This window comes from Budorcas taxicolor, chromosome 10 (genome assembly GCF_023091745.1).
Source record: "Budorcas taxicolor isolate Tak-1 chromosome 10, Takin1.1, whole genome shotgun sequence".
NCBI lineage: Eukaryota > Metazoa > Chordata > Mammalia > Artiodactyla > Bovidae > Budorcas > Budorcas taxicolor.
The window spans coordinates 77,294,952-77,322,625 of record NC_068919.1 but is presented as its reverse complement, the minus strand read 5'-3'; the positions used below and the strand labels follow the sequence as shown (position 1 = coordinate 77,322,625).

At 40.5% G+C, this 27,674-nt stretch overlaps 1 protein-coding gene across 1 annotated transcript; it reads right to left on the bottom strand.

Moving 5' to 3' along the window:
• Positions 1–28: 28 nt before the first annotated feature.
• On the bottom strand, positions 29–25,250 carry GARIN2 (golgi associated RAB2 interactor family member 2). Its single transcript, XM_052647379.1, has 7 exons — positions 25,092–25,250; positions 21,811–22,010; positions 20,404–20,938; positions 17,028–17,275; positions 8,524–8,552; positions 4,424–4,528; positions 29–153 (listed from the first exon to the last, which is right to left on the bottom strand). Exons 1-7 carry the CDS (start codon positions 25,248–25,250, stop codon positions 29–31), a joined length of 1,401 nt encoding a protein of 466 aa, XP_052503339.1.
• Positions 25,251–27,674: the final 2,424 nt, after the last annotated feature.

Here is a 27,674-nt window from a genome sequence, read left to right as displayed (position 1 = left end):
GATCATTTGGTCATCTGATAACAATGTCTTAACTTCGGAAGGCATTTCCTGTTTTCCAACGTGGTTGTGCAGGGGCCATGATGTATGAAGGATCTAGTTGTTGCACATAGTCACCGGTGGTTGGTGTGGTCTGGTACTGCCTTTTAAAGGACTCTGTTACCAGGTAATATTACTCAGTCTTAGTTGTGACTTTCTTCCTAAAGAACCAATTTGTTCCAGATAATCACTCTCAACAAAGCATTTTCTATAATGAGACAGTCAACTCCAAATTAGAAACTTTTAGTGTACATATATTCATATCTTAAAAATGACCCTAATATTAATCTTCTCTTGGTTGCTCCCTATTTCATCTCTGATTGTAGAAGTGGGAAAGGAATCCCTTTCATCTTTGGAACAGCAAGGAAAGAAGGGAAGAATCTCCTGGGCTGTGAGCCAAGGGGGCTGGGTAGAGGGTTTTCCTCTATAGCACTGTCCAATAGAAATATAAAATGAGCCACATATATAATTTTGTGAAACACTGTTTAGTAGCCAATTAAAAAGTAAAAAGAAACACATGAAATTAATTTCTAAATTTTAACCCAATATAGTTAAAATATTATAATTTAAATATACAATCTATATAATAATTACTGGGATATTTTACATACTTTTTCATACTAAGGCCTAAAAATCAATTGCATATTTTACACTTGATCACAGTACAGATGCTAAGTTTCCAAGAGTTGAAGTGAAAAAACATAACAATATTTATGTTTAATGAAGAATCATGCTACACTGTTTCATTTTTTTTTAATTAAAATGAAAAGGAATTTAAAATTCAGTTTCTCAGTTGCACTAGCCACATTTCAAGTGCTCAGTAGAGCCATACATCCCCATTTGCTACCATATTGGACCATGTAGTTCTAGAGCGTTGTCTGTGGGACAGGAAATGGAAGATAGAGCGGAGACATATTTGTTATTGCAACTCAGGTCACTGGTAGGAAATACCAGTACTATTTGTATAAAATTAAAATATATATATATACACACACACATATGTTTTTAGCTGTATGATTTTGAACAAGTAACTTAATTGTCCAAGCTTCACTTTCACCATCTGTCTGTAAAACAGAAAAGTAATCATACCTCTCAGATTACTGTGAAGACTGAGGATCTATGCAAAGCGTATGGTAGAATGACTGGCAAAGTTTTGAAAATAGGTAAGTGGTGGCTTTTAAAAATCCAAACAGGGACTTCCCTGGTGGTCCAGTGGTTAAAAATCTGCCTTACAATGCAGGGAATGTGAGTTTGATCCCTGGTGGGGGAAATAAGTCCCTACTTGTAGCTATTGAGCCCACAGGACACAACTAGAGGGTCCATGTGCTGCACCCAAGACCCGATACAGCCAAATAAGTAATTTTTTTAAAAAATCCAAACGATTCTTTGGATGGGGACTGTCTGTATTTCCTAAGATGCTCAACATCACTCATTATCAGAGAAATGCAAATCAAAACCACAATGAGGTACCACTTCACACCAGTCAGAATGGCTGCGATCCAAAAATCTGCAAGCAATAAATGCTGGAGAGGGTGTGGAGAAAAGGGAACCCTCCTACACTGTTGGTGGGAATGCAAACTAGTACAGCCACTATGGAGAATAGTGTGGAGATTCCTTAAAAAATTGCAAATAGAACTCCCTTATGACCCAGCAATCCCACTGCTGGGCATACACACCGAGGAAACCAGAATTGAAAGAGACACTTGTACCCCAATGTTCATCGCAGCACTGTTTATAATAGCCAGGACATGGAAACAACCTAGATGTCCATCAGCAGATGAATGGATAAGAAAGCTGTGGTACATATACACAATGGAGTATTACTCAGCTGTTAAAAAGAATTCATTTGAATCAGTTCTGATGAGATGGATGAAACTGGAGCCTTTTATACAGAGTGAAGTAAGCCAGAAAGAAAAACACCAATACAGTATACTAACACATATATATGGAATTTAGAAAGATGGCAATGACGACCCTGTATGCAAGACAGGAAAAAAGACGCAGCTGTGTATAACGGACTTTTGGACTCAGAGGGAGAGGGAGAGGGTGGGATGATTTGGGAGAATGGCATTCTATCATGTATACTATCATGTAAGAATTGAATCGCTAGTCTATGTCTGACACAGGATACAGCATGCTTGGGGCTGGTGCATGGGGATGACCCACAGAGATGTTATGGGGAGGGAGGTGGAAGGGGGGTTCATGTTTGGGAACACATGTAAGAATTAAAGATTTTAAAATTAAAAAAATAAAAAACTTAATCCAAAAAAAAAAAAATTTAGAGAATTTTAAAAACTTGTTTGAAAATGGCATTCGTTGACTCCATAAGTACTGCCTCTTAGGCCAGGTGCTCACTGAAACACAAGATGGAAATAATATGGTCCTGGCTTTGAGGACCCTGGGGCACCCCGTGTTAGAGACCACACAGCGGTGGGCTAATGTGAAAAGTAAAACCAAAGAGAACAACATATTCATTCAACAGTCCCACAGAAAAGAAGCCCTACAGATAAAAATGGAGTTTATGAAGTATACAGTTCTCTACTCACTTTAAAATCAATATCCACAATTAACAATCATTAAGATTTAAGGAAGCCTGACATGGATCAAATGCTTAATGGTTAGTAGTAGTCTTTATTTCTGCCACATGAAAGATGCTGCTTTGTCTTCCCTTCCTTCAGTTGTTATTTCTTGAGCTGTGCTTGCTTTTAATTTAGTAGTTTACATTTATCTGGTAAAGAAAAAAGATGGAGTTAGTTCAGTTAGTTCGAAAGTCTGAAATACAGAATCTTTTAAAGCTATTACTGTTATACGTAAAACTTAAAATAACTAGATATGAGTAAAATAAGTGATTGAAATAAGAAAAATTACATTTATAATACAGTATTTCTTCTTAATATAACAGTAAATATCCTTTGGACAGGTAAGTTATAATTTTTTAAATCTAGAAGTTGATACAGTGTTAAAGGAATTTCTTAAAAGTTTTGTTTTTAAAAATTACTTCTACCATGCAGTTACCTAGTAAATCAAGAAGTCAAGATTAAAATTATGAACTTTTATTCTTTACAGTTTGTAGACATTGTCATTGAATTATTTGCAAGTTCTTGATTTGTGCTAAACTGAGTCTTGAAATTAGTCAAATGTATGTGAGATTTACACACACATAGTTTATGCTTATTGTAAATAAGGGGCCTAGTAACTTTCACATGATTTCAGTTGTAATAATATCAATATGAAGTCTTTATTAGTAGCAAACTTTTTTCACCATGTTAAAAAAATCTACCTTTCCTCATATATTAGTAATTCACAATTTAAATATTTGGGAGCCACTTTTCCAAAGTCAAGGTCTAAATATGTTATATATACCATTATTTTTGCCCTTCTTTGCATTTGTAGCTCTCTCTTAATGAGACCACAGTATTTGAAATTTCTTGTTATAGAATATATCAGTCAAAGGATGAAATTGCTGTAGTATATTGGGTTCACTTTTAAAAGGAATTTCTCCTTCTAAAGGCTATATTGAGAAATAGCCAGGCTTGGAACTCTCCCTAGGTGGGTGTAGGAACCAGCATGTCACTCTGAGTGCCATTCTTCACAGTCTAGCACCAGAGAACATTTTATTGAGAGCATACTTAATGGGGGAAAAAAGTGACAAAAAACAACACAGAATGAGGAGTGTATGTGGAGGCCAGGGGATTAACGTGTGTGAACATTTGATATTTTTTGGCCACATTTGTTTTTCTCTGGTGCGTCTGGCCAATGGTGTACATCTAGGTGGGGCCCTGTTAATAAACTGAGTGCTCAAATGCTAAACTGACTTTAGTTGGTGGAGTGACAGAAAGGTGGAAAAAAAGGGGAGGCACCTCTATTCCATCAGCAGAACCCTAATAAGATGGGCATGTGCTTCTTGCTGGAGTCGCCTCTGCTTCACCAACTGTCTATTTACTTGTGTGAATTTAGCCTTAAATGTATGTGTGTGCATATGCAGTCTCTCTCACACACACACAGTATTAGTTATATTAGGAGAGGCAAATGAGAGAAGTTTCATTCATAAATAGCTCACTGTAAAGCGTGTCTCAGAGAAACTACGCTGTTGGCCACCACACACAGCTGGGCAAGTTATTCATTGCACAGAGACTACCTTGTGGATGGGGCCCCCCAGCTCTGGGCAGCGTACAATCTCTGCAGTTGTACATGGCAGCCCTCTAGGGACTCTATAAGTATTTGTCTAATTTTTGGTGTGAAAGTAAGAGGCTTTGGCTGTGTTGATTAATCTGAGAAAGCGGGCTGGGAAAGAGTACAATAAGGGAGCAGAGAGGAAGAGTAGCGATGAGAATGAAAGGAATCATTGTTAGGAGCAGCAGCGAGCAATTCTCTTCCAGTGCCTCACCTGAAGCGCCCTCTCGCCCTTCTGATGTTACATTTTGACCCCTGGTGGATTCTAGAGCAGAAACCACAACAAAACCCTCAACATTCCACTCCACCCCTATTATTACTATAATAGAAGTAATATGATTCACTGTTAAAAGATTCCGTTTACTGACAACTTTTTGTGAATATGTTGTGTCTGTCATTTGCATCTATAGAGACTTATAAGTGCAAAAATTACCTTTAAGTTGTCTTATATGTTTTTTCCATTGGCCTTTTCCTGTTTTACTTTCCTTTCCTCACATCCATTCCCCTGAGAAAGGGAGGACAGATGAGGCACGAGATTGAGGAATTTAGAGAGGATTTGATAGGAGAGTAGAGAGCCAGAAAATAGTCCAGCCAAGTGGAAGTGAGATCACTAGAAAGAGGAAATGAGAAAGAAAGAAAAAGGCCAAAAACCAGAGAGAAGAAAGTAACAGAAAGAGAGAGAACTTGAGTCTTAAATTCAAATGATTTTCTAACCTCATCAAACATGTCTTTATTCCTTCCAATGGAGCCCATTATTAAATTTCAGTTTCCCTTTTAGAATTCTCCCATTACTTATTAGGATTCCAGGGGTTTGATTTGCCATAATTAAGAAGAAAATGGAAAAGATAGATGGGTGGGGGAGGGAAGGACATGCCCAGTGTTTCAAAAATGATTTCTCTCTCTTCTTTTCTTAATCTCTGTCTTTTGTCTCATTTCTTTCCATCTCGGAAAAATGCCAGGGGATCATAGCTAAGCCTACTGTTTGGGGTCATTGTAAAGAAAATCAGCAAAATTAAAGAGAATAAAGCTTAGAAAGGTAAGAAATGGAAAGTCAAGAAAGGAGAGAGATGGACCCAGATCCAAAGATATGGGTTTAGCCTGGGCCCTACCTTGTAGACTTTTCATAAAAACAGTACATTTGAAGTGCTGCTTTTCCTGAAACCCTACTCAAAAAGGAGGAAAAGTGTAATTCTTCCAAACTGCTCAGAGGTTAGAAAGAACTGGAGACTGCTCTCCCCAACTAGCCTTGTCCAAGAGTTGTTGAATGTGAATCTGATGAAGTTAATAGAAACAGTGATTTGATTTACTCTTATGGGAACAGTTATTATTCTGGCTTCTGCCTAAAATAGAAATCAGATTTACAAACTTACTTTCAGTCTACATTCAGTCTAAATTCAATAGGACAAGGTTACTAATCTTTGCTTCCTTGGGGTGAAGTGTGTTAAGTGTGAGTAAGGGAATGTGAAAGGGGAAAAAAGTGATTCAGAGGAGTGTGGCAAGGGGGAAAGAAATGCAAATCAGAGGGAAAACTGAAAAACTGTACAAGCCTAAGTAAGGAAAAGTGAGAGGATAAAGGAAAGGAAAGTGGAAAGAATGAGAAAGTACAGGAAGGAAAACAAACAGGGGAAATAATTAATACTTGGTGAAAACTGCATGCCAAATTTGCATATTACACCAGCTTCATGATTTAACAGCTCAGGGTGGAATTTTGCTGCATGTTTGCCGTATCTTTCCTCAACTCCTCATTTCCAGAGCCCCATGTCAAGCTGCCTGCTAAAATTTACCTAGATGGGCCACCAGGACCACAAACATGAGCTAACAAACCACAGCAGCAGAAAGGGCCCTGAGACAGCCAGTCACGGCTTCATTCCCCGACCCATATGCACTCACATTTGACAGCTGAGGAAACTGAGACCCAGATTAAATGACACATTTGTGAAACAGGCCAAACGGAACCAAAATCTAGGGCTTTCAGTTCTATGCTCAGCGTTTCACAGCTTATTTCTTCACCTTTCCCTTCCAGATTGTCTTCCTTTCCCAGCTTGTTTCACGGACTCAGTACCTCCTAGTCATGTTGCCTCTACTTCCTTTTTCTCTCTTGTTTTCACAAGTAGATAGGCGTTAAAGCTTGTTGACTGTGTGTTCAGGTCTTTTTCCATCTCACTGCTTCTTACCTGGTCAAGACTTGGGTATCTTTCACCCAGACTATTATAATGACGTTCTGCCTCTAACCTGCTTCCGCTTCTCTTATGGACTGCAGTCAGAGTAATCTACCTAAACTGTAATATTAATTTTTTCATTTCCCTGGCATTTCAGTGGATCCTCTTTACCTACCAAGCAGTACTATCCAAACTCCTTAGTGTGGATTAAGACTCCTCCAGACTGGCTCCTGCCTTGCTCTCACTGCTCCTAAACTGAATATGCCCAGCACTGTCCCAGCCCTGTGATTTTGCCCACCCTGTTGCTTATATCGGGCTTCCCTAGTAGCTCAGTTGGTAAAGAATCTGCCTGCAATGCAGGAGACCCCAGTTTGATTCCTGGGTTGGGAAGATCTGCTTAGAGAAGGGAAAGGCTACTCACTCCAGTATTCTGACCTGGAGAATTCCATGGACTGTATAGTCCACGGGGTCACACAGAGTCAGATATTCTTGTTTCCGCTTTCCTAACACAAAGATTGTCATATTCATAGACTCCTTCATGATTTTCTCTTTTGAGCAAAAAGTATGTTCTCTACTTTTCTCTTAGAGGGCCTGTAACGTTCTGACTTACATTATTTGTGCACTTGTCTTGAGGCCATTTATATGTCCTGTTATTTATTTTCAATCTCTCCCAGAGTCTGTCTCAGTGCTTCATATATTATAGATGGGCACTGAATGTTTGTTCAGTTGAACAAAATTGAGTTTGTGCCAGGAGGCAGGTGAATCAGTCACATATAAGATGAAAATGAAAGTATCAATGTCCTATATTAATTTTAAATTTCTATGGCTTAAATAAGGAGTACTTCAGAATGTATGAAGAATGTACTAATTATATGCTCAGCTACTAATTATGTATTAAGTTATAAGGCTTTTGCTAGATTTAATATTGCCTTTAGAAAATAAGAGGGAAATATTTGCCTATAATAGCATATCTTGGGAATTTTTACAGATTTGATTTCTTTTTGAAATAAAATTTGTGATAGAAATTGATAGATGAAAATTCTATATACGGTGAGGGAAATTTTACATTTTTCTTATAAACTATAAGAGCATTTGTTTTCAGGTTCAGTTCTATAGATTGGAATATAGCTAAAAACCAGATTATAGTGAGGTTCCTCTGGTACTTTTGGACAGTAAAGTCCAGTGAGAAAGCCCAAAGATGAATCCTATCTGTATAAATAGCTTTTCTATAATCATTGGCTTAAAAAAAACTTTATTGAGCTAATATTTACTTACTTAACATTATATAAATTTCATGTGTACAATTTTATATATTTCTGCATGTGCTCCCCCCAAAAATACAGATTGATCCCCTTTCCCATTTAGTTCTCCCCACCAATCATTTTCTTTTCTTTTCTTTTGTAGGACTCCTGCAAATGTGACAAAAAAACACCTTCAAGTATTTCTGGTATTTTTCTCCCTCCTTTTTAAGTTCAGTGAAATGTGATTTTGTGTTCCTTCCATGATGTTCTTTTATGTGCATGACTGGAGCAGAGGTCTCTTCTCCTCCCCAGAGGTTAGACAGTCACTCAGAAGTGGGGCAGCAGCAAGCAAGGGAAGAACTCTCCACTAGTGTTTACATGACAGCCTTTACTTCAAACAGTTGTTACCAGTTAATGATCCCGAGATGTGGGAATATGTGAAGAAAAAGCTGCCAGAAGAAAACGTCAATTCTATCACCTGACAGCAAAGCAGAAGACGAAGACACAAGCAGGAAGAAAAGAGGGGCTAGCAGATTTTAGATTCACCAAGAGATTGAGTTGTGATCACTTCCCTTCCAAAGCAGCAGGAGTAACAGGCCATATCATGTTTGATTCCGCTTGCAGAAATAGCTTGGGAGTGGTTCCTGCCCTGCGAGTTAGAGATTCTGGGAACTAGGGAACTCTATCAGCACAGAAAAGAGCAAATTGTTGCCTACTGCTTGAAAGATAGCGTGAATGTAGTCTTTGAGGCAGTTTCTGTAGGACAGACTCTCAGAAGGAAACAAAGACAGGAAAGGGAATGCCTCAAAAGGTCTGGCTCGATTCCTTTGTTCTTAGCTACTCTGTTCTAGGGCCCTGAGGTGACTGCTTGATACCAGGGATCACAGAGAAATATGGTGGGATTTGGTCCATACCTGAAGTGTCTGAATCAGTTCTCCTGCTCCTGTAAAAATAAATAGCACATTTCAAAGTTTGGCCAGTATAACCGCAAATATTGAGAAAAGAATTACTAGGTATGAGAAAACAACCATTCTCTAAGTACTTCAGTTCAGTTCAGTTCAGTCGCTCAGTCGTGTCCGACTCTTTGTGACCCCATGAATCGCAGCACGCCAGGCCTCCCTGTCCATCACCAACTCCCGGAGTTCACTCAGACTCGCGTCCATCGAGTCAGTGATGCCATCCAGCCATCTCATCCTCTGTCGTCCCCTTCTCCTCCTGCCCCCAATCCCTCCCAGCATCAGAGTCTTTTCCAATGTAGTAATGACATATATTTAGTAAGCCAAGGGTGTACATGTGCCTGCTAAGTTGTTTCAGTATGTCCAACTCTATGCGACCCTGTGAACTGTAGCTCACCAGGCTCCTCTGTCCGTGGGATTTTGCAGGTAAGAATACTGGAGAGGGTTGTCATGCCCTCCTCCAGGGGATCTTCCCAACTTGGGGATTGACCCACGATTCTTATATCTCCTGCAATGGCAGGTGGGTTCTTTACCACTAGTGCCATGTGGGAAGCCCCAGCCAAGGGTATTATCCATTATAATACATCTTAGAGTAAAATTACCTAAATTTATGTAACATGCAAGCTGTCCAACCTATAAAACCCATAAAAGTGAGTTGTATGTAATTGCTATCTATGCTAAGTCACTTCAGTCACGTCCGACTCTGTGAGACCCCAGAGACGGCAGCCCACCAGGCTCCCCCGTCCCTGGGATTCTCCAGGCAAGAATACTGGAGTGGATTGCCATTTCCTTCTCCAATGCATGAAAGTGAAAAGTGAAAGTGAAGTCACTCAGTCGTGTCCAACTCCTAGCGACCCCATGGACTGCAGCCTACCAGGCTCCTCCGTCCATGGGATTTTCCCGGCAAGAGTACTGGAGTGGGGTGCCATTGCCTTCTCCATGTATGTAATTACATATAATCTATTTTTATTGTGGCTATCACCTGTCACTCAATGAGGCTGTAAGGATCCCTATCACGCTACATCTCCAGACCCTAAAAACTCATTTGGGGTTGAGACTGAAAGAAGCTAACTGCTGCTGTTCAGGGGTTCCTGTAAATGGAGTCAGGTGCATTGGGAATATATGCCCTTGTAGACACGTTGGGTATATTCTGAAATGGATGGGTGCCAGGGTTTGCAGTTGCTCACCTCTGCTAGCTGTTCATCACAATCTTGGTGGCCTTGATGGGAATCTTCTAGGTGAATAACCTCAATCATTCATCCAAGTTATTACAATTTCTTACAGCTTAGTGGATATAAAGTTGGGGACTAGCTGTCAGTTTTTTGGACTATTTTACTTTCAGAGATATCTTTGGATAAAGGCTGTTTTCTGCATGCCCGATACCTTTTTTAAATTTTTTAATTTTTTGACCATGCTACATGGCCTGTGGGATCTTAGTTCCCAGACCAGGTATCCAACCTCCTGTGCTGGCAGCATGGAATCTTAACCACTGGGCCACCTGGCAAGTCCCTGTATGTCTGACTTTTAAAATTAAAATCAATAATTAAAATACTATTTCCTTAACCTACTGAATGCTAAAATATCAACTTAAGTCAGTTAATTTTCACCAAATCTTTGTTTCTTGGCTATACTGTAATAGCTATTTTGGAAGTTTTGCTGTTTGAGTAAGAGGTTATAGGGAGAATAATTATCCTTATATAATATCTTCTCAGATAAAATACAAAGAAATAATTCTGATCCATTTAGAGGATCTGGCAAATTCATGCAGTTCAAATTCTTTAGTGAATCTTTCAAATGTAAAGGTTAAAGTAGTAATTTTCTGAGAAGTTTGCAGATACTCATAACCTTTACCAAATGGGTCTGGTGATTTAAATAAGGTTGAGTTTAATGATAAAAGTTTTCAATAGACTGAGAGGTATCAAATTAGTGTACTTTCAAAGAGTAGGCACAAACTAAAATGAAGCCTGCCATTATCCTCTTTAAAACAAAGGGAAGAGTCACAGTAACACTACTGCCAAGGTATGAAAAGGAATATAAATGCTCCATAAAGTAAATCCTTCATTTCTGAAGTACCCAAAGTGGCATTACAGAACTTTCCATAGTATTTCACTCATCTAGATTTAAATTGTTCAATTTACATTTTAAAGGCCAATGAATTTGAGGGCAAAATACTCAACAAGGTCATTGTTTAATTTTTCTTTTTTTCATTGTTTCAAAGTACACGGTTAGAAAGGTGTCACCGAAATCCATGGTCTTGGAGAAGAAAAATATACACTAGAATTCATTTATCACTCTCACAGTATCCTGACTTAATCCTACAAATATCCCAGGACTAAGTATCAGTGAATCCCATTCTGTTCTTTGATTTTATTATGTCTTTCAATTATAATGAACATTCTCAAATTAGGCTCTAGCTAGTAATTATGTTCCTGATGTAAATAGGCAATAAAATATAATCTATGCTTGATTAAATTGGACTTAAGAGGATTAGTTAGAACCAAAATTCATTTTTTGCTTTGTTTTTTAAATCTATTTCTTTCTTTCTTTACAGCAGTCAGCAGATAAATGATACAGGAAGCTGAGAGACTAAAGGGCAGAGCCTGGAAGATTTTGGGATTTGCTAACTAAGATCCTTTGTAATCTTTAAAATCCTAAGATTTTTGCTACTTATATAGGCATTCATTTTTCTCATTTCTAATACTGATCATAACAGTGAGGGTAACAAAACTTCACACTTGCAGATCACTTCAACCTAGAAACAAGTTATCCTTACAATTTTTAACATTTTAAAATGTTACAAGCAGTCTAATGCTCAGAGAATTTTTAGGGAGGTGAGGCTTTTCTGTATGTAACAGTGGATACATGTCAGTGTGCATATGTCAAAACCCATAAAACTACAAGATAGAGAGTGAACCTTAAACTAGGGACTATAGTTAATAATAATATATGTTTCGTTCATTAACTGTTAACAAAGGTACCACACTAATGCAAGTGTTACTAACAGGGCAAACGGGATGAGGGACGGGATGAGGGAGGGCAAGGAGGCGGCAGTGGTGTGGGCGTCGGGTTGTATGTACCACGTGCTCGATTATTCTGTAAATCTAAAACTATATCTTAAAAATGTTTATTATTTTTTAAAGTTTTTTTAAGGCACTAAAGTTAATCCAGTGCTTCAGGGCATCCATTATTTGCAAAAGGGTGAGGAAAGAAGAAGTTGAAATGATTTAAACACTTCACCTTGTTAAGATTTTGAAATTGTGTGCTTCTGAAAGCTTAGACGGGGGCAGGACAGAATTTGAGACATATTGAACGAAATAAAGCAGAGGAAGATGTCAGAATGATCACACCTGATTAATTACTGTTTGGGAAAAATTGCTAGACTGGATGGATTCATTTTTATCTCATTTGTTTTTTAGAAATCTTATGCTTTTCTCTGAAAGTCATACTTGTACATAGCAGAAAGTACATTTCCTGTTGAGTGGCACCTGCTTCTATACCTTTGTTTCTTACATTCTTTGTCTTTCCTTCACTCCTTCTGACTAATGATTACTTTTTAATTTTATTTTTAATTGAAGGATAATTGCTTTACAATAGTCTTGGATTTTGCTATATATCAACATGAATCAGCCATAGGTATACATATGTTTCCTCTCTCTTAAAACTCCCTCCCACCTCCCACCTCTCACCCCTCTAGGTTGTCAAACCAGAGCCCTGGTTTGAGTTCCCTGAGTCATATACCAAATTCCCACTGGCTATCTCTTTTACATACGGTAGTGTATATGCTTCCATGCAAGCGGAATCTTTACCACTTGAGCTACCAGAGAAGCCAAGAAAATTGAAATCATATCAAGTATTTTTTTTGGATTACAGTACTATGAGCTTAGAAATTACAAAAAAAAAACTACAAAAAATGCAAATATGTGGAAACTGAACAATATGCTACTAAACAAATAATGGATTGCTGAAGAAATCAGAGGAAATTTTTAAAATGCCTAGAGATAAATAAAAACGAAAATATGATGACCCAAAATCTATAGGGTGCAACAAAAACAATTCTAAGAGGAAAGTTCATAGAAATACAATCTTACCTCGAGAAACAAGAAAAACTTCAAATGAACAAACCTAATCTTATACCTAAAGCAGCTAGAGGAAGAACAAACAAAATCAAAAGTTAGTAGAAGGAAAGAAATCCTAAAGATCTGAGCAGAAATAAATGAGAGCTGAAGAAAACAAAATAAAAGATCAATGAAGCTAAAAGCTGGTTCCTTGAAAGGATAAACATAATTGATAAACCTTTAGCCAGACTCAAGAAAAAAAGTGAGAGAGCTCAAATCAATAAAATTAGAAATGAAAAAAAGAAGTTCAAGCTGACCTCACAGAAATACAGAAGATCATAAGAGACTACTACAAGCATGCCAAAAAATGGACAACCTAGAAGAAATGGACAAATTCTTGGAAAGGTACAATTTCCCAAGACTGAACTAGAAAGAAATAGAAAATATAAGCAGGCCAAACACAAGTGCTGAAATTGAATCTGTGATTAGAAAACTCCCAACAAACAAAAGTCTGGGACCAGATGGCCTCACAGATTAATTCTATCAAACATTTACAGAAGAGCTAACACCTATGCTTCTGAAGCTGTTGCAAAAAATTTTAGAGGAAGAATACCCTCAAACTCATTTTATGAGGTCCACCAACACCCTGATTGGAGAAGGCAATGGCACCCTGCTCCAGTACTCTTGCCTGGAAAATCCCATGGATGGAGGAGCCTGGTAGGCTGCAGTCCATAGGGTCGCGAAGAGTCAGACATGACTTCACTTTCACTTTTCACTTTCATGCATTGGAGAAGGAAATGGCAACCCACTCCAGTGTTCTTTCCTGGAGAATCCCAGGGATGGGGGAGCCTGGTGGGCTGCCGTCTATGGGGTCGCACAGATTCGGACACGACTGAAGCAACTTAGCAGCAGCAGCAGCAGCCAACACCCTGATACCAAAATCAGACAAAGATACCATAAAAAAGAGAGAAAATTACAGGCTAATATCACTGATGAACATAGACACAAAAATCCTCAACAAAATACTAGCCAACCAAACCTAACAGTGCATTAAAAGGATCATTAACCACAGTTAAATAGGATTCATCCCAGGGATGCAAGGATTTTCCCAATATTCAGTGTGATATACCACATTAACAGATTGAAGAATAAAAACCATATGATCATCTCAGTAGATGCAGAAAAATTTTGACAAAACTCAACACTCACTTATGATAAAACTCCAGGAGCTGGCCATAGAGGGAATTTACCTCAACCGAATAAAGACCATTACTTTGCCAACAAAGGTCCGTCTAGTCAAGGCTATGGTTTTTCCAGTAGTCATGCATGGATGTGACTGTTGGACTATAAAGAAAGCTGAGCACTGAAGAATTTATGCTTTTGAATTGTGGTGTTGGATAAGACTCTTGAGAGTCCCTTGGACTGCAAGATCCAACCAGTCCATCCTAAAGGAGATCAGTCCTGAATGTTCACTGAAGGACTGATGTTGAAGCTGAAACTCCCATAGTTTGGCCACCTGATGCGAAGAACTGACTCATTGGAAAAGACCCAGATGCTAGGAAAGATTGAAGGCGGGAGGAGAAGGGGATGACAGAGGATGAGATGGTTGGATGGCATCACCGACTCAATGGACGTGAGTTGAGTAAACTCTGGGAGTTGGTGATGGACAGGGAGGCCAGGCTTTGCTGCAGTCCATGGGGTGGCAAAGAGTCAGATACAACTAGCGACTGAACTGAACTGAACTGAATAAAGGCCAAGACTGCAAGGAGATCAAACCAGTCAATCCTAAAGGAAATCAATCTTAAATATTCATTGGAAGGACTGATGCTGAAGTTCCAATACTTCGGGCACCTGATGCGACGAGCTGACTCATTAGAAAAGACCCTGAGGCTGGGAAGGCACGAGAAAAGGACGACAGAGGGCGAGATGGTTGGATACCATCACCGACTCAATGGACATGAGTTGGAGCAAGCTCCAGGAGATGGTGATGGACAGGGAAGCCTGGTATGCTGCAGTCCATGGGGTCCCAAAGAGTCAAACACAACTGAGCAACTGAACAACAAAGAATGAAAAACCCGCAATTAACTTTACCCTCAGTGGTGAAAAGCTGGAAGCGTTTCTTCTAAGATCAGGAAACAAGACAAGTATGTCCACTCTCACCACTTTAATTCAACATAATTTTGGAAGGCCTAGCTGTGGCGATCAGAGAAGGCAATGGCACCCACTCCAGTACTCTTGCCTGGAAACTCTCATGGACGGAGGAGCCAGGTAGGCTGCATTCCATGGGGTCGCTGAGTCGGACACAACTGAGCGACTTCACTTTCACTTTTCACTTTCATGCATTGGAGAAGGCAATGGCAACCCACTCCAGTGTTCTTGCCTGGAGAATCCCAGGGACGGGGGAGCCTGGTGGGCTGCCGTCTCTGGGGTCACACAGAGTCAGACACAACTGAAGCAACTTAGCAGTAGGAGCAGCAGCTGTGGCGATCAGAGAAGAAAATGCAATGAATTGATTTTAAATATACTTTTTAATGCAAATTTCCGAACATCTGGTCATATAGGAAAATTTTCTGAAGTGGACTTCCTTGAATTTGAACTGATAGTTCTTCCTGTGGCTATGAAGAGAAACCCTCATTTTGGTTCTTGGGCCTTAGAAGAAGCGCTCACAAGAGAGGACTCCTTGCTCAATCCGACTTTGTTTCTAGGACTGGCTTCTCATAAGGCAACAGTCCTCAAACATGGTTGTACATTAGAATCACTTGGAGGCTTATTACAACACAAAATGATGAGCCCATCTCAAGAGTTTACCAGCCACACATTAAGAACCACTGATACAGAAACCATCGCTAGGACACAACGCTTTGCTTAAGCAGACCACCAAAATCATAATTTGAAATTGAAACTGAAATCATATTGAAATTGAATAGAAATTGACCATTGAAATAATAATCGAGATCCAGCAACACCTGGAGTGTCTTGACACTTGGATATAGAGGCTCTAGAACTGTGAGAAACGTGGCTGCCCAGGAGCTAAAGAGTAAAAAAATGTTGCTCTGACTTCAAGGTTTGTGAATCTTCTAAGGATCATCCATATTCCTTTGCTTCCCTGGATCCCTACTTAGCTGGGAAAGGAGGTGAAAAAGAGAGTTTTGAACGATTACTCCTCAGTCGATTAAGATTTTTTTCCTGACAGCACAGGTAACTTTCTCTTATCCTTGGTGTTGGAAATGAATTAATAGTGACAATCGTGACCATTTACTGAACACCTAACATGGCCCTCTTATAACTGTTACACAGTCAGTCATCTTGAAACTCCATTCCACCAGCGCTCCACCGTTTCTTCAGATCTCTGCCCTTCCTCAGAGAAGCAGTCCCTGACCACTTGTATAAAATAGACCTACTCCCTCCTCAGATGCTTGTTACTTTTTGTTTTCTCATGGCACATTCCAGCTGGCATAATACACTCTTTTGATTATTATCTATACCCTTCACTAGAATGAAACTCTGCATGACTTATTTTCACTGATGTATGCCCAGTCTCCAGCACATAGAAGATGGTCAGTAAATATTATTGAATGAATGAATGACTCATACCTTTAAAAAGTTTGTTTCCCTGTTTTCCCTGTTCCTTCTTATATTTAAAAATAACTTAGACATAGTTCATTACATTCCTGATTTTCATTCTTGCTAACATAGCATTTAGATCTCAATGATTTTCTCTGGTTTCTTGATAGCTGTTACTCCAGAATAAACATAGTAACTTTTATTTTTATAATACCACAGTGTCTCTCACATTCATCTTGTAATTTATAATTATAAAAATATTTTTTCAGATTATTCAGTTATTCATTGAAGTGTAGAAAAGTGTAAGGGACATGTAAAGAAGAAAATAGAAGTGTAAAGATAAAAGTACCCATAATTACTCCAGATAATCAATGGCCCTAACTCCAAAATGTGGACACCATGATTCTGTTTTATTTCCTTCAGCACACACCATCTATACCAGGCAGATAGCTCAGAATGCCAACTGAATGGTCTAAGAAGTTGGTGTGAAAATAAAAATTAGACAAGGTTAAACCAAATGTGGATTATTGAGTTGATTATGTTATCATTCATATGTCTGAGATTATGTCATCATTCATATGTCATTCGTATGTCTGAGAATCTTCCATGACAAATGCCTGAGTTGCAGGGACTTTATTTACTTTTCCTTTATTTTTGGTCTAACCACACAGCATGTGGGATCTTATTTCCCTGACCAGGGATTGAACCCAAGCCCCCTAGATTTGAAGGGCATATAGTCTTAACCAATGGACTGCCAGGGAAGTCCTGCAGGGACTTTAAAGCATGCACTTATTTGCGTTTTTCATATCTTAGCATCATTTGGCATCTCCCTGCTTCACATACCTGGATTCTTCAGCCTTGACGGTTGTGCTTTCAGAGTCCATTGTCCTTATTTCGGAGGGTCTGTTGCTCATCTCTTTGGATTTGTCTGTCTCATCTTCTTCTGGAGTCAAGGTAGTTTGAAAACATCTTTCACCTTCGAAAGTCAGTGTTAGGTTTGAGATGGTGACATGTTTTGAGGATTCTCTAAACTCATTCTTACTTTTTGTATCTCGTAAACACCCAGACTTCAGAATGTTTTCCATTTTTTCCTTTGGAAATAACAAGCAGCAGCAAATCAGGTAACAGAAGAGCATAACACAGAAACAGATTATTTATGAAGCAGTAATCATGTCATTCATATTTACTGAGTGCCCTCGAGTGCACAAGCACAGCGATGAAGGGATGAGGCTTGGTGTTGCACAGCTGTTGAGAGGAGCCCAGGTGGGCACTGGAGGCTGGCGGCGTGGGGACCTGACACAGCACATTCGAAACCTCACACGGTCACACACACCACTGGCACCTCAAGAAGGAAAATTAGGACTCAGTCACAGGGCTTCCTCTCCCTCAACTGGCAGGGAAAGGAAGATTTTCTAGAAATGTCTTGCCGCCGATTGTTCCCCATCCAAAGTTGCTCTTGACTTAAGAGCATCTAATAGGTGACGGGAGTTGGAGGTTCATAAAAATACTAAAGAGTCTGTTTTTCAAAAGACCTAAACTTTAGTATTCTAGTATCTCAGCCGGTCTTCTAGTGCCCCGGCATCTGTTTTTAGTACCACTGCTTTGCCGCTCCTCGCCTCCCCTAGACTCTCTCTCAGGCCTCAGAGCCATAGGCCAGCTGGTCTGAAAGATTTTGCCTGTCTAATATCCCTGACATCTGCGCCTTCTTCCCCCTTTGGTCATTACCTAGTCCACCACCTCTATACTGTTCTTTGAAAATAATGCGGTAATCTTCTTTAAAAATTAAACATTTTTTCTGACAATGAAAGTAACATATATTTTTCATAGACTATTTAGAAAATCCTAAAAGATATACAGTGAAAGGGAGAAAATTATTGCTTCTTGATGCCACAGGCCAGAAATAACTACTGTGGTACATTTCATTCTGGTCTTTTTCTCCATTTATTTATTTTGAATGTGCCTGTTTTGTGATCATATTGCAGTGCTGTAGCCCATATTTTTTCACTTTAAAATTTATTATGAAAATCTCCCTATGTTATTAAAAACTTTGTAAAGCTACTTGACTTTTTCTAATTAAAAATTATTTTTATTATAAGAAGCAGAACATTCAGAAACCTGTAAAGAAGAAAACATCAATTGCTTATAAGACCACAACCTAGAAATAAATTATTAACAACATGACTTTCCCCTCTCCTATTGTCTGTGTATACACTTGCATTTTTATGTAATAAGGATGTGAAAGTTGCTCAGTCGTGTCTGACTTTTGGAACCCCATGGAGTATACAGTCCATGGAAATCTCTAGGCCAGAATACTGGAGTGGGTAGCCTTTCCCTTCTCCAGGGATCTTCCCAACCCAGGGATCGAACCCAGTTTTCCTGCACTGCAGGCAGATTCTTTACCAGCTGAGCCACAAGGGAAGCCCAAGAATACTGGAGTGGGTAGCCTATCCCTTCTCCAAAGGATCTTCCCAACCCAAGAATTGAACTGGAGTCTCTCGCATTGCAGGCGGATTCTTTACCAACTGAGCTATCAGAGAAGCCCAGAAATAACTATTAACAACATGACTTTCTCTCCCTCCTATTATTTATGAATATACTTGCATTTTTGTGTAATAAGGATGGTAACTTTTAGTTCATTTTTCATTCAGCTTTATATTATAAACATTTTTCCAAGTAAAGAAAAATTCTCCAACAGTTTTAGCAGCTACGGAGTACTTGTTCATTTAACCAGTATTTACTGAGTGGATATAATCTTGTCCGTCACTTTGGTTGCTCCTGAATGATATAAACATGGCACACGCCCTTTATGGTTTAAATTCATTTAGCCCTTCCTCTGTGGTGGATGTTTAGGTTACTTCTTCATTATCATTATTTTATTTTTATAAACATAGTATAGATGTGGTACAATTAACATCTTTATAGCTAGATCCTCATTCTTATTGATGATTAATTCCTTAAGATTAATCTTACAATGTGAGAGGCCTGGGTTCAAGCCCTGGGTAGGGGAGATTCCCTGGAGAAGGAAATGGCAACCCACTCCAGTACTCTTGCCTTGAAAATCCCATGGACAGAGGAGCTTGGTGCAGGCTACTATCCATGGGGTTGCAAAGAGTCGGGCACGACTGAGCGACTAATTCCTTAAGAAAGATTCTTAAAAGTGAAATCACTGAGTCAAAGGGTGTCAACATTTCTAGGTTCTTGACTCATAATGGTTTCAAGAAAGTTTGTTCTAATTCTCAGCCTGCCATGAATCTTTAGAAACTCCAAGATGACCCCAACTTTACTAATGCTGACTGTGTTGATCTCTTATTTAACAGCTTTATGGATGAAATATATTTTTGTTTGCATTTTCTTATTACTAGTGAGGTTAAGCTTTTCCGCTAACCTTAGTAGCTAGTGGTTTCTTCTGTGAAATGTCCATCTTTGCCCTCTGTCGTTTTTCTGTCCTGGGCCCCACGGGGATTTCTCAGCTACAGTCTACACACCAATCTCTTTACCTACAATCCGTCCTGCCGTCAGAATAATCTTTTAAAAACACAGCCCCTTCACTCCCTTACACAGAGCTTTGGTGGCTAAGGTTTGTTCAAAGACTGAGTCTACACTTCTTATTTTGACATTTAAGATTTGCAAGCAATTTTCCAATCCTATATCTTAATATTTTGCACATATATTATGCTGCAGCCAAACTGATATATTGTTGGATATGGCTCTGTGTTTTTCTACTTTCTGACCATTTCTAAAGCTGCTCACTTCTTTGGGGAATTTATTCTCTTATTTTCATCCTCACTTTTACTGATTGAAATTTCACCCCATCCTTCAGTGTACTTCATACATTTGTGCACATTTAAACCTTAATATAACCCTTACATGATATTAATATTCTCATTTCAGAGATGCATGTTCAGTGACTCGGCCAAACTAACGTGAAGCCAGCAGGGAAGGATTCCAACCCAGGATTTCTGACTCTGATACCAAAGTTCTCTTTATCCTCCCATGCCTCCTGATACAGGGTTAAGTTTTATGGTATGGATGGTCACTGCCTATTTCAGGGGACATCTTATAACTCTTTTATGTAGGGGTTCAGGGATCAGATCTCATTCTTAATGTTAGGTTAACCAGAGTAAGTTCCAAACTATTTCAATAATCAATGTCATGAAGCTCACCAAAGAGAGTGAAAGAGAGTAATTATCAGAGAATGAAAGTCTTCCATGTCACATACCTTTTCCTCTTGCTTGGCCTTGAGTATGTCATCATTTTCAAACACCACTCTGACCCCTGAGCTTGCTGTGACTTCACAGATGTCTGTGACTTCCGTGACTTCTGTGACAATATTTATATCTGGGGCCTCAGTGACCTCATTTTCTGGAATATCTGTGACGTCGGTGACATCGGTGATGTCTGTGAATTCCGAGAAATCAATGCTTTCTACATCGTTGTTGGGGTTTGAACATGTGGACATGTGTGAGGTCTGTATGGCGGGGAAAGCTGCTATATCCATGATGTCCACTGAGCCTGTGATGTCTGTGCTGTTTGTGATTTCTGAGAGGCTGGAGACTTCCGACACTTTGGAAGCTTTGGCTTTCTCCTTATTCAAGAGGGAGATGAGCTCTACCCACTGACAGAACAGGGTGTCTTGTTTGCATGCAGGGGCGCAGAGCTGTAGGTAGTAGGCTCGGCCACTCACCAGCTTTACTTTGATGCGCATATTCTCGGCATCATGTACAGAGAGAGTCACAAACTGCAGAGGGAGAAACCTGCAGACAAATGCAAATATCATCTGGAGGCCTGATTGGAAACTGTCACAAGGCCTTTCCTGTTATAGACGTTTGTGGGGCGAGACAGGACACCAGGTGTGTCTCTCAAACAGGTTCGGGGAGGAGCTGGCGTGGGATGGGGCAGGACCTTCTTGTGGCCACATGTTCCCAGGTCTGGCTCATGGCTTTTGAGGCTAAAAACCTTGATTTTTCATACATATAATCAGGCTCCTGAAGACCAACTCACCTGAATCATACTCCTAAGATTATCAACTAGTACATCAGCTATTTATTACTTATTTAGGAGAAGCTGTCCCATTTAGTTAGTCCTTCAAGGTTGAGACTGAGAGTGGTTTGCTGTGGGTCCTACAGCAAGTTGGTGGATCGAGACAAGAACAGAACTAATCCTGATGGAAGTTGGGATGGTGGGGGAGGAAGTTCCTGACCATTCAGTTCAGTTCAGTTGCTCATTCGTGTCCGACTCTTCTCGACCCCATTGACGGCAGCACGCCAGGCTTCATTTTATATAATTAATTAATTAATTTGGTTGTGCCAGGTCTTAACTGCAGCATGTGGGACCTTCATTCCCTGAACAGGGATTGAACCCAAGTGTCTGCATTGGGAGTGTGGAGTCTTAGCCACTGGACCACCGAGGAAGTCCCCTAGGGTTAATTTTTGAGAAGTTAAAGGTGAACCACTTGTTTTGACTGCCAGGTTGTCAGACTGCCTCCCCGGACTCTAAGGATGTGAGTCTGTCATCTGTAGCAGGAAACAGATGAGGAGCACTTACCATCTGTGCTTCTAGTCTCATCTCCTCCGGGGTAAAGGGTCTTTTTCTGACAGGTCGTGAACCTCTTTCCTTTGTAACTCACCTGGTAAGCACCAGATTTTCTGGAGAAGGAGATGTCAGGAGGCTTTTAAATAGGGGTTCTGAATCTTTCTGGGCGGTGGGTGTTAGATGAGCCAGCAACATCACGTTAGGGGTCTTGATGGTGGGACTGGAAGAGCAGATGCCTACAGTCACCCAGTTGGCTCGGTTATGAAGGTAAATGGATTCACCTCTCCTGTTGACCTGAGGCAGAGAAGAGGAAGAGGGAAGTTCTGATAAGGTCTGTGGCCTCAACAACCTCACTTACCCAAACAGTGTAGGAATAAAGGAGAGATGAACTATGATGCTATAAAGAAAGCTGAGCGCCGAAGAACTGATGCTTTCGAACTGTGGTGTTGGAGAAGACTCTTGAGAGTCCCTTGGACTGCAAGGAGATCCAACCAGTCCATCCTAGAGGAGATCAGTCCTGGGTGTTCACTGGAAGGACTGGTGGTGAAGCTGAAACTCCAATACTTTGACCACCTGATGCAAAGAGCTGACTCATTGGAAAAGATCCAGATGCTGGGAAAGATTGAAGGTGGGAGGAGAAGGGGACGACAGAAGATGAGATGGTTGGGTGGCATCACCAACTCAATGGACATGAGTTTGAGAAAACTCCAGGAGTTGGTGATGGACAGGGAGGCCAGGCGTGCTGCGATTCATGGGGTCGCCAAGAGTCAGATACAACTGAGCAACTGAACTGAACTGAACTGAACCATGATGCTTTTGCTTATGTGACTTCTTGGAGATATCACATGGTCCCTGATCTCTGTGGTCCACTGGGGAAGATGAACATTAAACAAGTATGTCACTAAGTGTCTTAAGTGTTATTGAGCACAAGTTCAGGGTACTGTGCTGTGGGGTGCATGACAGAAAACTTGACTTAGTGGGAAAGAAGGCAGGTATGTGTGTAATTACCTTTCTCAGAGAAGATATAAGTTTATTATAAATTGTAGCAAACAATTTACAGTCATATACTGTTCTATGTTTTACTCCACACAGCCAATTGGTTCTCACAGAAGTCAAACTCTTGTATCCATAACCCCAAGATGATAGTAAAACGTAGTAGAATGAATGATGAATTTTGAGTATTTGTTGCCTTTGTTTTGAATATAGTTTTATTTATAAGGTTATGATATTTAATTCTTAATGATGTCTTTGTTTAACAACCAACTTGTAAACTTCCTGAACTCTTACCAATCAGCCAGCTCGGTACACCCTGGCCATAGTGTCAGAAAAGGTCCCTGGAGGAAGGGCCTCTAAATCAGACCTGAGCAACGTGGGACATGGACTCGCTGGGCACCCAGGAGAATCTCTGCTGGCTGGAGGAGGAGGAGACTGGAAAGTGGGTGGACAGGGGTGTGAAGGAAGCCAGAGAGGGAAAACACTTGGTTTCTCAGCTGCATATTAACTGCTGCAAAAAAGTAAATTACCGAAAACCAAATATATTTAGAAGGAGATTGCAGCCTACACTATTGATTACCTACCCAAAGCCATGCTCCTATTCTTCCTGATTAATAGAATTCTGGTTTTGTCCAGGATCCACCCCTCAGGGATGGTGCCCCCAGCTGATGAGTGAACTCCTCATCCACCCAAACTAGTCATGGTGGTCCCATCCCCTGGCCAGTGATTGCTCTCTGCAGGGGCATGTGACTCAGGCCTGTCCCATGGGACCAAGCCTCCTGGTGGCTCTGGGAAAGGGTTCTTAGCTCTCACAGTTGCAGAGATGAGATGCCCCTTCTGTTGCTGGCAGCTGTCACGTCCTGCTCACACGTGATGTCCTGAAGGGAGAAATTTGTAGGTAACAGGACAAAAAGAGAGAAGCTGGGACCCTGATGGGTCCCGCAAATGAGTCACAGCCCTGTGGTTCTTTCAATCTGTATCTGTGTTAGTCGCTCAGTTGTGTCCAGCTCTTTGTGACCCCATGGACAATAGCCCACCAGGCTCCTCTGCCAATGAGATTCTCCAGGCTAGAATACTGGAGTGGGTAGCCATTCCCTTCTCCAGGGGGTCTTCCCGACCCAGGGATCAAACCTGGGTCTCCTGCATTGCAGGCAGACTCCTTACATCTGAGCCACCACTTTACTTGAGATAAACAGTGTTCTTTTTCGCTCACACTTGAATCAGGTCCTTGATAACTTGCTGCCAAAGACATAGCAATCACAAGAGGTTGTGTGTGTTGAAGGGAGTAACTTATCTAGTTATGACATGGGGAAATATCTAAGTTATCGAAAGCTGACTGCACCCCTCCCCCCCCAGTGTTCATTAAAGCTCGAAAATGCTTATTTGAGAAAGGTGCAGAAGAAAAATAAAAAGATTATTAGGAAAGAAGCATACAGAAGGTGAATTAAATCAAAACATGACATCACATGCGGTTTGGGGTATGACTTAAACATTAGTATTTTTTGAGGCGTCACCTCCCTCCCTACGGCTTCTTGGAGGTGAAGAGCTCTCCTATCAGTGCAGAGGACATGTGTATGTTGTCATTTCTTTGTAGAATCAGCTGGGGAGCTGCTTAAATGGGTGTGTTTTGTGTTCAACTTGGTTGTGACACCTTAAGAGGTTTCAGGGTAGGCCCTACATCATTTAATTCAGTTCTCCATTTCTCTGTCTGGATTTTTTTTTCTTTTCTTTTTTGGCACCTCAGAGCATGCGAAACTTCCAGGACCAGGGGTCAAAAATGTGCCCCTGCAGTGGAAGGCCTGAATCATAACCATCGGACCATATGGAACCCTCGGTCTGAATGGTTTAATGTTGAATGTTTAGAGGAAATTTAGAACTGCTCCCAAATGCATTGAAGCGTAGTTTCATTAAGGTAGGTACATTTTTAGGAAAAGGAAACTTCTCTCCTTGGTACAATTTAACAAGTATATTTTCCTTCAAAACTAAGAAGGAAAATGCATTTTAATCCCTAGTTGTGTCATAGATATTATCCTTTAAAATGTCTCCTAAGTTAAGAAAGAAGTTATCTGAATGCTTTTCTGTGGCAGAATATTTTAAAATAATTATACTTTCTTTGTATAATTTTGGGAAGATTATAGAATAATTTCAGTAGAGTTGGGACAGAATTTCTAGGTTAGAGTTTGTTGAGGAAATTTGAAATGAATTTTCCTTTTATGTTATAATTAATTTAGATTGTTTGAAGTTCCCAAACTATCCCCTTTCATTCTATCACACAATGCCTTTTAAAATATTAAAACAATTTTTCCAACCTTTTCCATTGTCTTTGAGAAAATTAATTATTGAGGTTATCGGAACTTAATTCAGGGTTTAATTATCATTTACCTGGATAAAATTGCTCTCTAATATGGGAGGAGATACAAAAGGCGCGTATTCTCCTCCATTCAACATATTTTGAAGCTCTCCTGGATCCTTGGAGTCTGGGACACAGATGTCATCTTTCTCATCGATCCTTGTGGGAGATTTTCTGTTACTCTTCTTCATTGTGCTTACGTATAAACCTCAGGAAAATGAAGGAATAGACGTACAATGAATAGAGACAGAGAACAAACAATGAATACGACAGAATGCTCTTATTCATTAATTCAACATATTTTATCGACATTGATGGTATTCCAGGCACTGTGCTGAGCACTGGAGATCCATCTGAATCAGACTGATAATACCCCTGCCCTCATACATATTTCCTATTGGCTTAGATGGCAAAGAATCTGCCTGCAATGTAGGAGACCCAGGTTTGATCCCTGGGTTGGGAAGATCCCCTGGAGAAGGCAATGGCAACCCACTCCAATATTCTTGCCTGGGGAAACCCATGGACAGAGGAGCCTGGGGGGCTATGTAGTCCAAAGAGTCAGATATGACTGAGCGACTAACACTTTCACTTACATGTAGGTTACTCTCTCTGGAGAGACAGAGTAAGCAAGTGAAAAAGAAAATGTTGGATGATAAGGGTTACAAAGACTCTGGATCAGATCCATGTGACAAAAAGTGTCTGGGGTGTCGTGCTAGCAATAGGAATTGGGGTGGTGAGGGGAGGACTCTCAGCATATATCCCCCTACCCAAACCATTATTTTCTATCTTCCTAAACGCTACCACTATCCTCCCCGTATTGCACAGGTCTCAAGCCCTTTTATTGTGAGTAGAGTATTGAAGCCATACTAACCGGAGACCATTTCTTCCTAAAACATCCAGCTATGACTGAGGCTTAGTGAACAGCAGATTCTGTCTAGTCACTGACAGCTGTGCATCTCCTGCTGTGTCTCTGCTCTCTCTCACAACTGCTTCAACACACACAGTGGCTCTACATCATGGGATTTGATCTTTCATCTGCCAGAAATCACAGAATTCCAACAAGGGAACAAGGCCCCAGAAGGCAACTCTGTTCAAGCCTTCAAAAGATCACTCGTTCCCCTTCACAAACTCCATGCCAGTTCAGAGGAAGGGTCCTTAATTGGCAAGTGGTAAGCCCTGAAGATTTATTTCCACCTCAGTCCTTTCTCAGAGATCCTTCTCTTCCTTTCCCTGGCCAGGCTAGAGGGTAGTGAACATGTCTCATCTCCGTCCCAGCCAGAGTTTAGGGGCACAGAGACCACTCCTGCTTGACAGCCCATGAATATGTGACTCTGGGAATTTCCTATCAGACCTTCTGCTGTTGACAACACAATGTCCCCTCCCCATCCCAACTTCAGTGCATCTTACATGAACACAGGGAAAGTAAAATGAGCCAAGAGGAAGTGATAGTCCAGAGGAGCCAAAATGTAAATAGAATGAGACAGAAGAAAGACCATTCAGGAATAAAAGAGAGAGACAAAATGACAAGCTGAAACAGAGAGGATAGAAAACAATAATCAACCACATTTATTTAGTTCTTGCTTTGTGGCATGCTGTAACAGCTTTATGTGTGCTATCTCATTTGATTCTAAAAGCACTATGAAGTAGCGTTATTAAGACCCTCATTTTATACACCGTGAGGCTTGGAGAAGGAAAATAACTTACTCGAGATTTTAAGTCCCCACACCATGAATCAGAAGCTCACAGACTGATGAGAGGAGTTTATGTCATTGCCTACGGTTCAGTCCTGCCTTGAGTGCTTGGAAAGATGGACGGGAATAATAATACAAGGAAGAAGGAAGTGAGGTTGGAGGAGGGAAGATGGATGAAAACATCAGTTGGATTATTTGGGGCCTAAATATATGGGGATCTCCTAGGATATGACAAGAAATCATAAGAAAAGCACACTTTCAGATGAGAGAAAGGTATGACAGAGGAAGGAAAGCAGAGGTCAGCAGGCTTTCAGGTCAGGGTCATCAGCAATATCAGAGCAGCTATTCACCCTTCATTTCCCAGAGCCAGCGTCAAGTCACTTTCATCCCTCTCAGCCCAGACAGACTCTCTTCTGTCAGTTGCCACGTCGCTGCCTGAGGTCTAGAAGCGTTGATCCCTGTAAGCAATGTCTTTAGGACAGCATCTTATCTTTCCCAGAAGAGGAAAAGAGAAAAAGAAAGCCTGGAGGGACTTCCCTGTGATCCAGGGGCTAAGACTCCATGTCCCCAAAGCAGGGGGTCCAGATTTGATCCCTAATCAAGGCACTAGACCTCACACGCTACAACTAAGAGTTTGCATGCTGCAACTAAAGCATCCCATATACCGCAACTAAGACCTGGTGCAGCCAAAAAAAGAGAGAAAAGCCTGGGAAGGAGAGCTAAAGGGAGAGAGAGATCAAGAGAAGTAGTTCCATGTGGTCCCTTCCTAACCCCCATATGCACCATCACCTCTTACCTCAACTCAGGGCCAAGCCACAGTCCTCTTGGAGGCAAAGTTTTAACTCACTTCAGTTTGGGCTTCCTCTTTTTCATGATGAAGTCTTTTGTGAAAGAAACAAAAATGGAAAATAAGGCATAGATAAA

Excerpts from the sequence above, each read along its gene's own strand:
- GARIN2 (XM_052647379.1), bottom strand. The coding sequence starts at position 25,250 with ATGAAGAAGAGTAACAGAAAATCTCCCACAAGGATCGATGAGAAAGAT. Across the intron at positions 22,011-25,091 it reads TAGAGAGCAATTTTATCCAG|GTCAACAGGAGAGGTGAATC; the intron begins GTAAATGATAAT and ends TCTCTGCCTCAG. Across the intron at positions 8,553-17,027 it reads GTCAAGGCTGAAGAATCCAG|GAGCAGGAGAACTGATTCAG; the intron begins GTATGTGAAGCA and ends TTATTTTTACAG.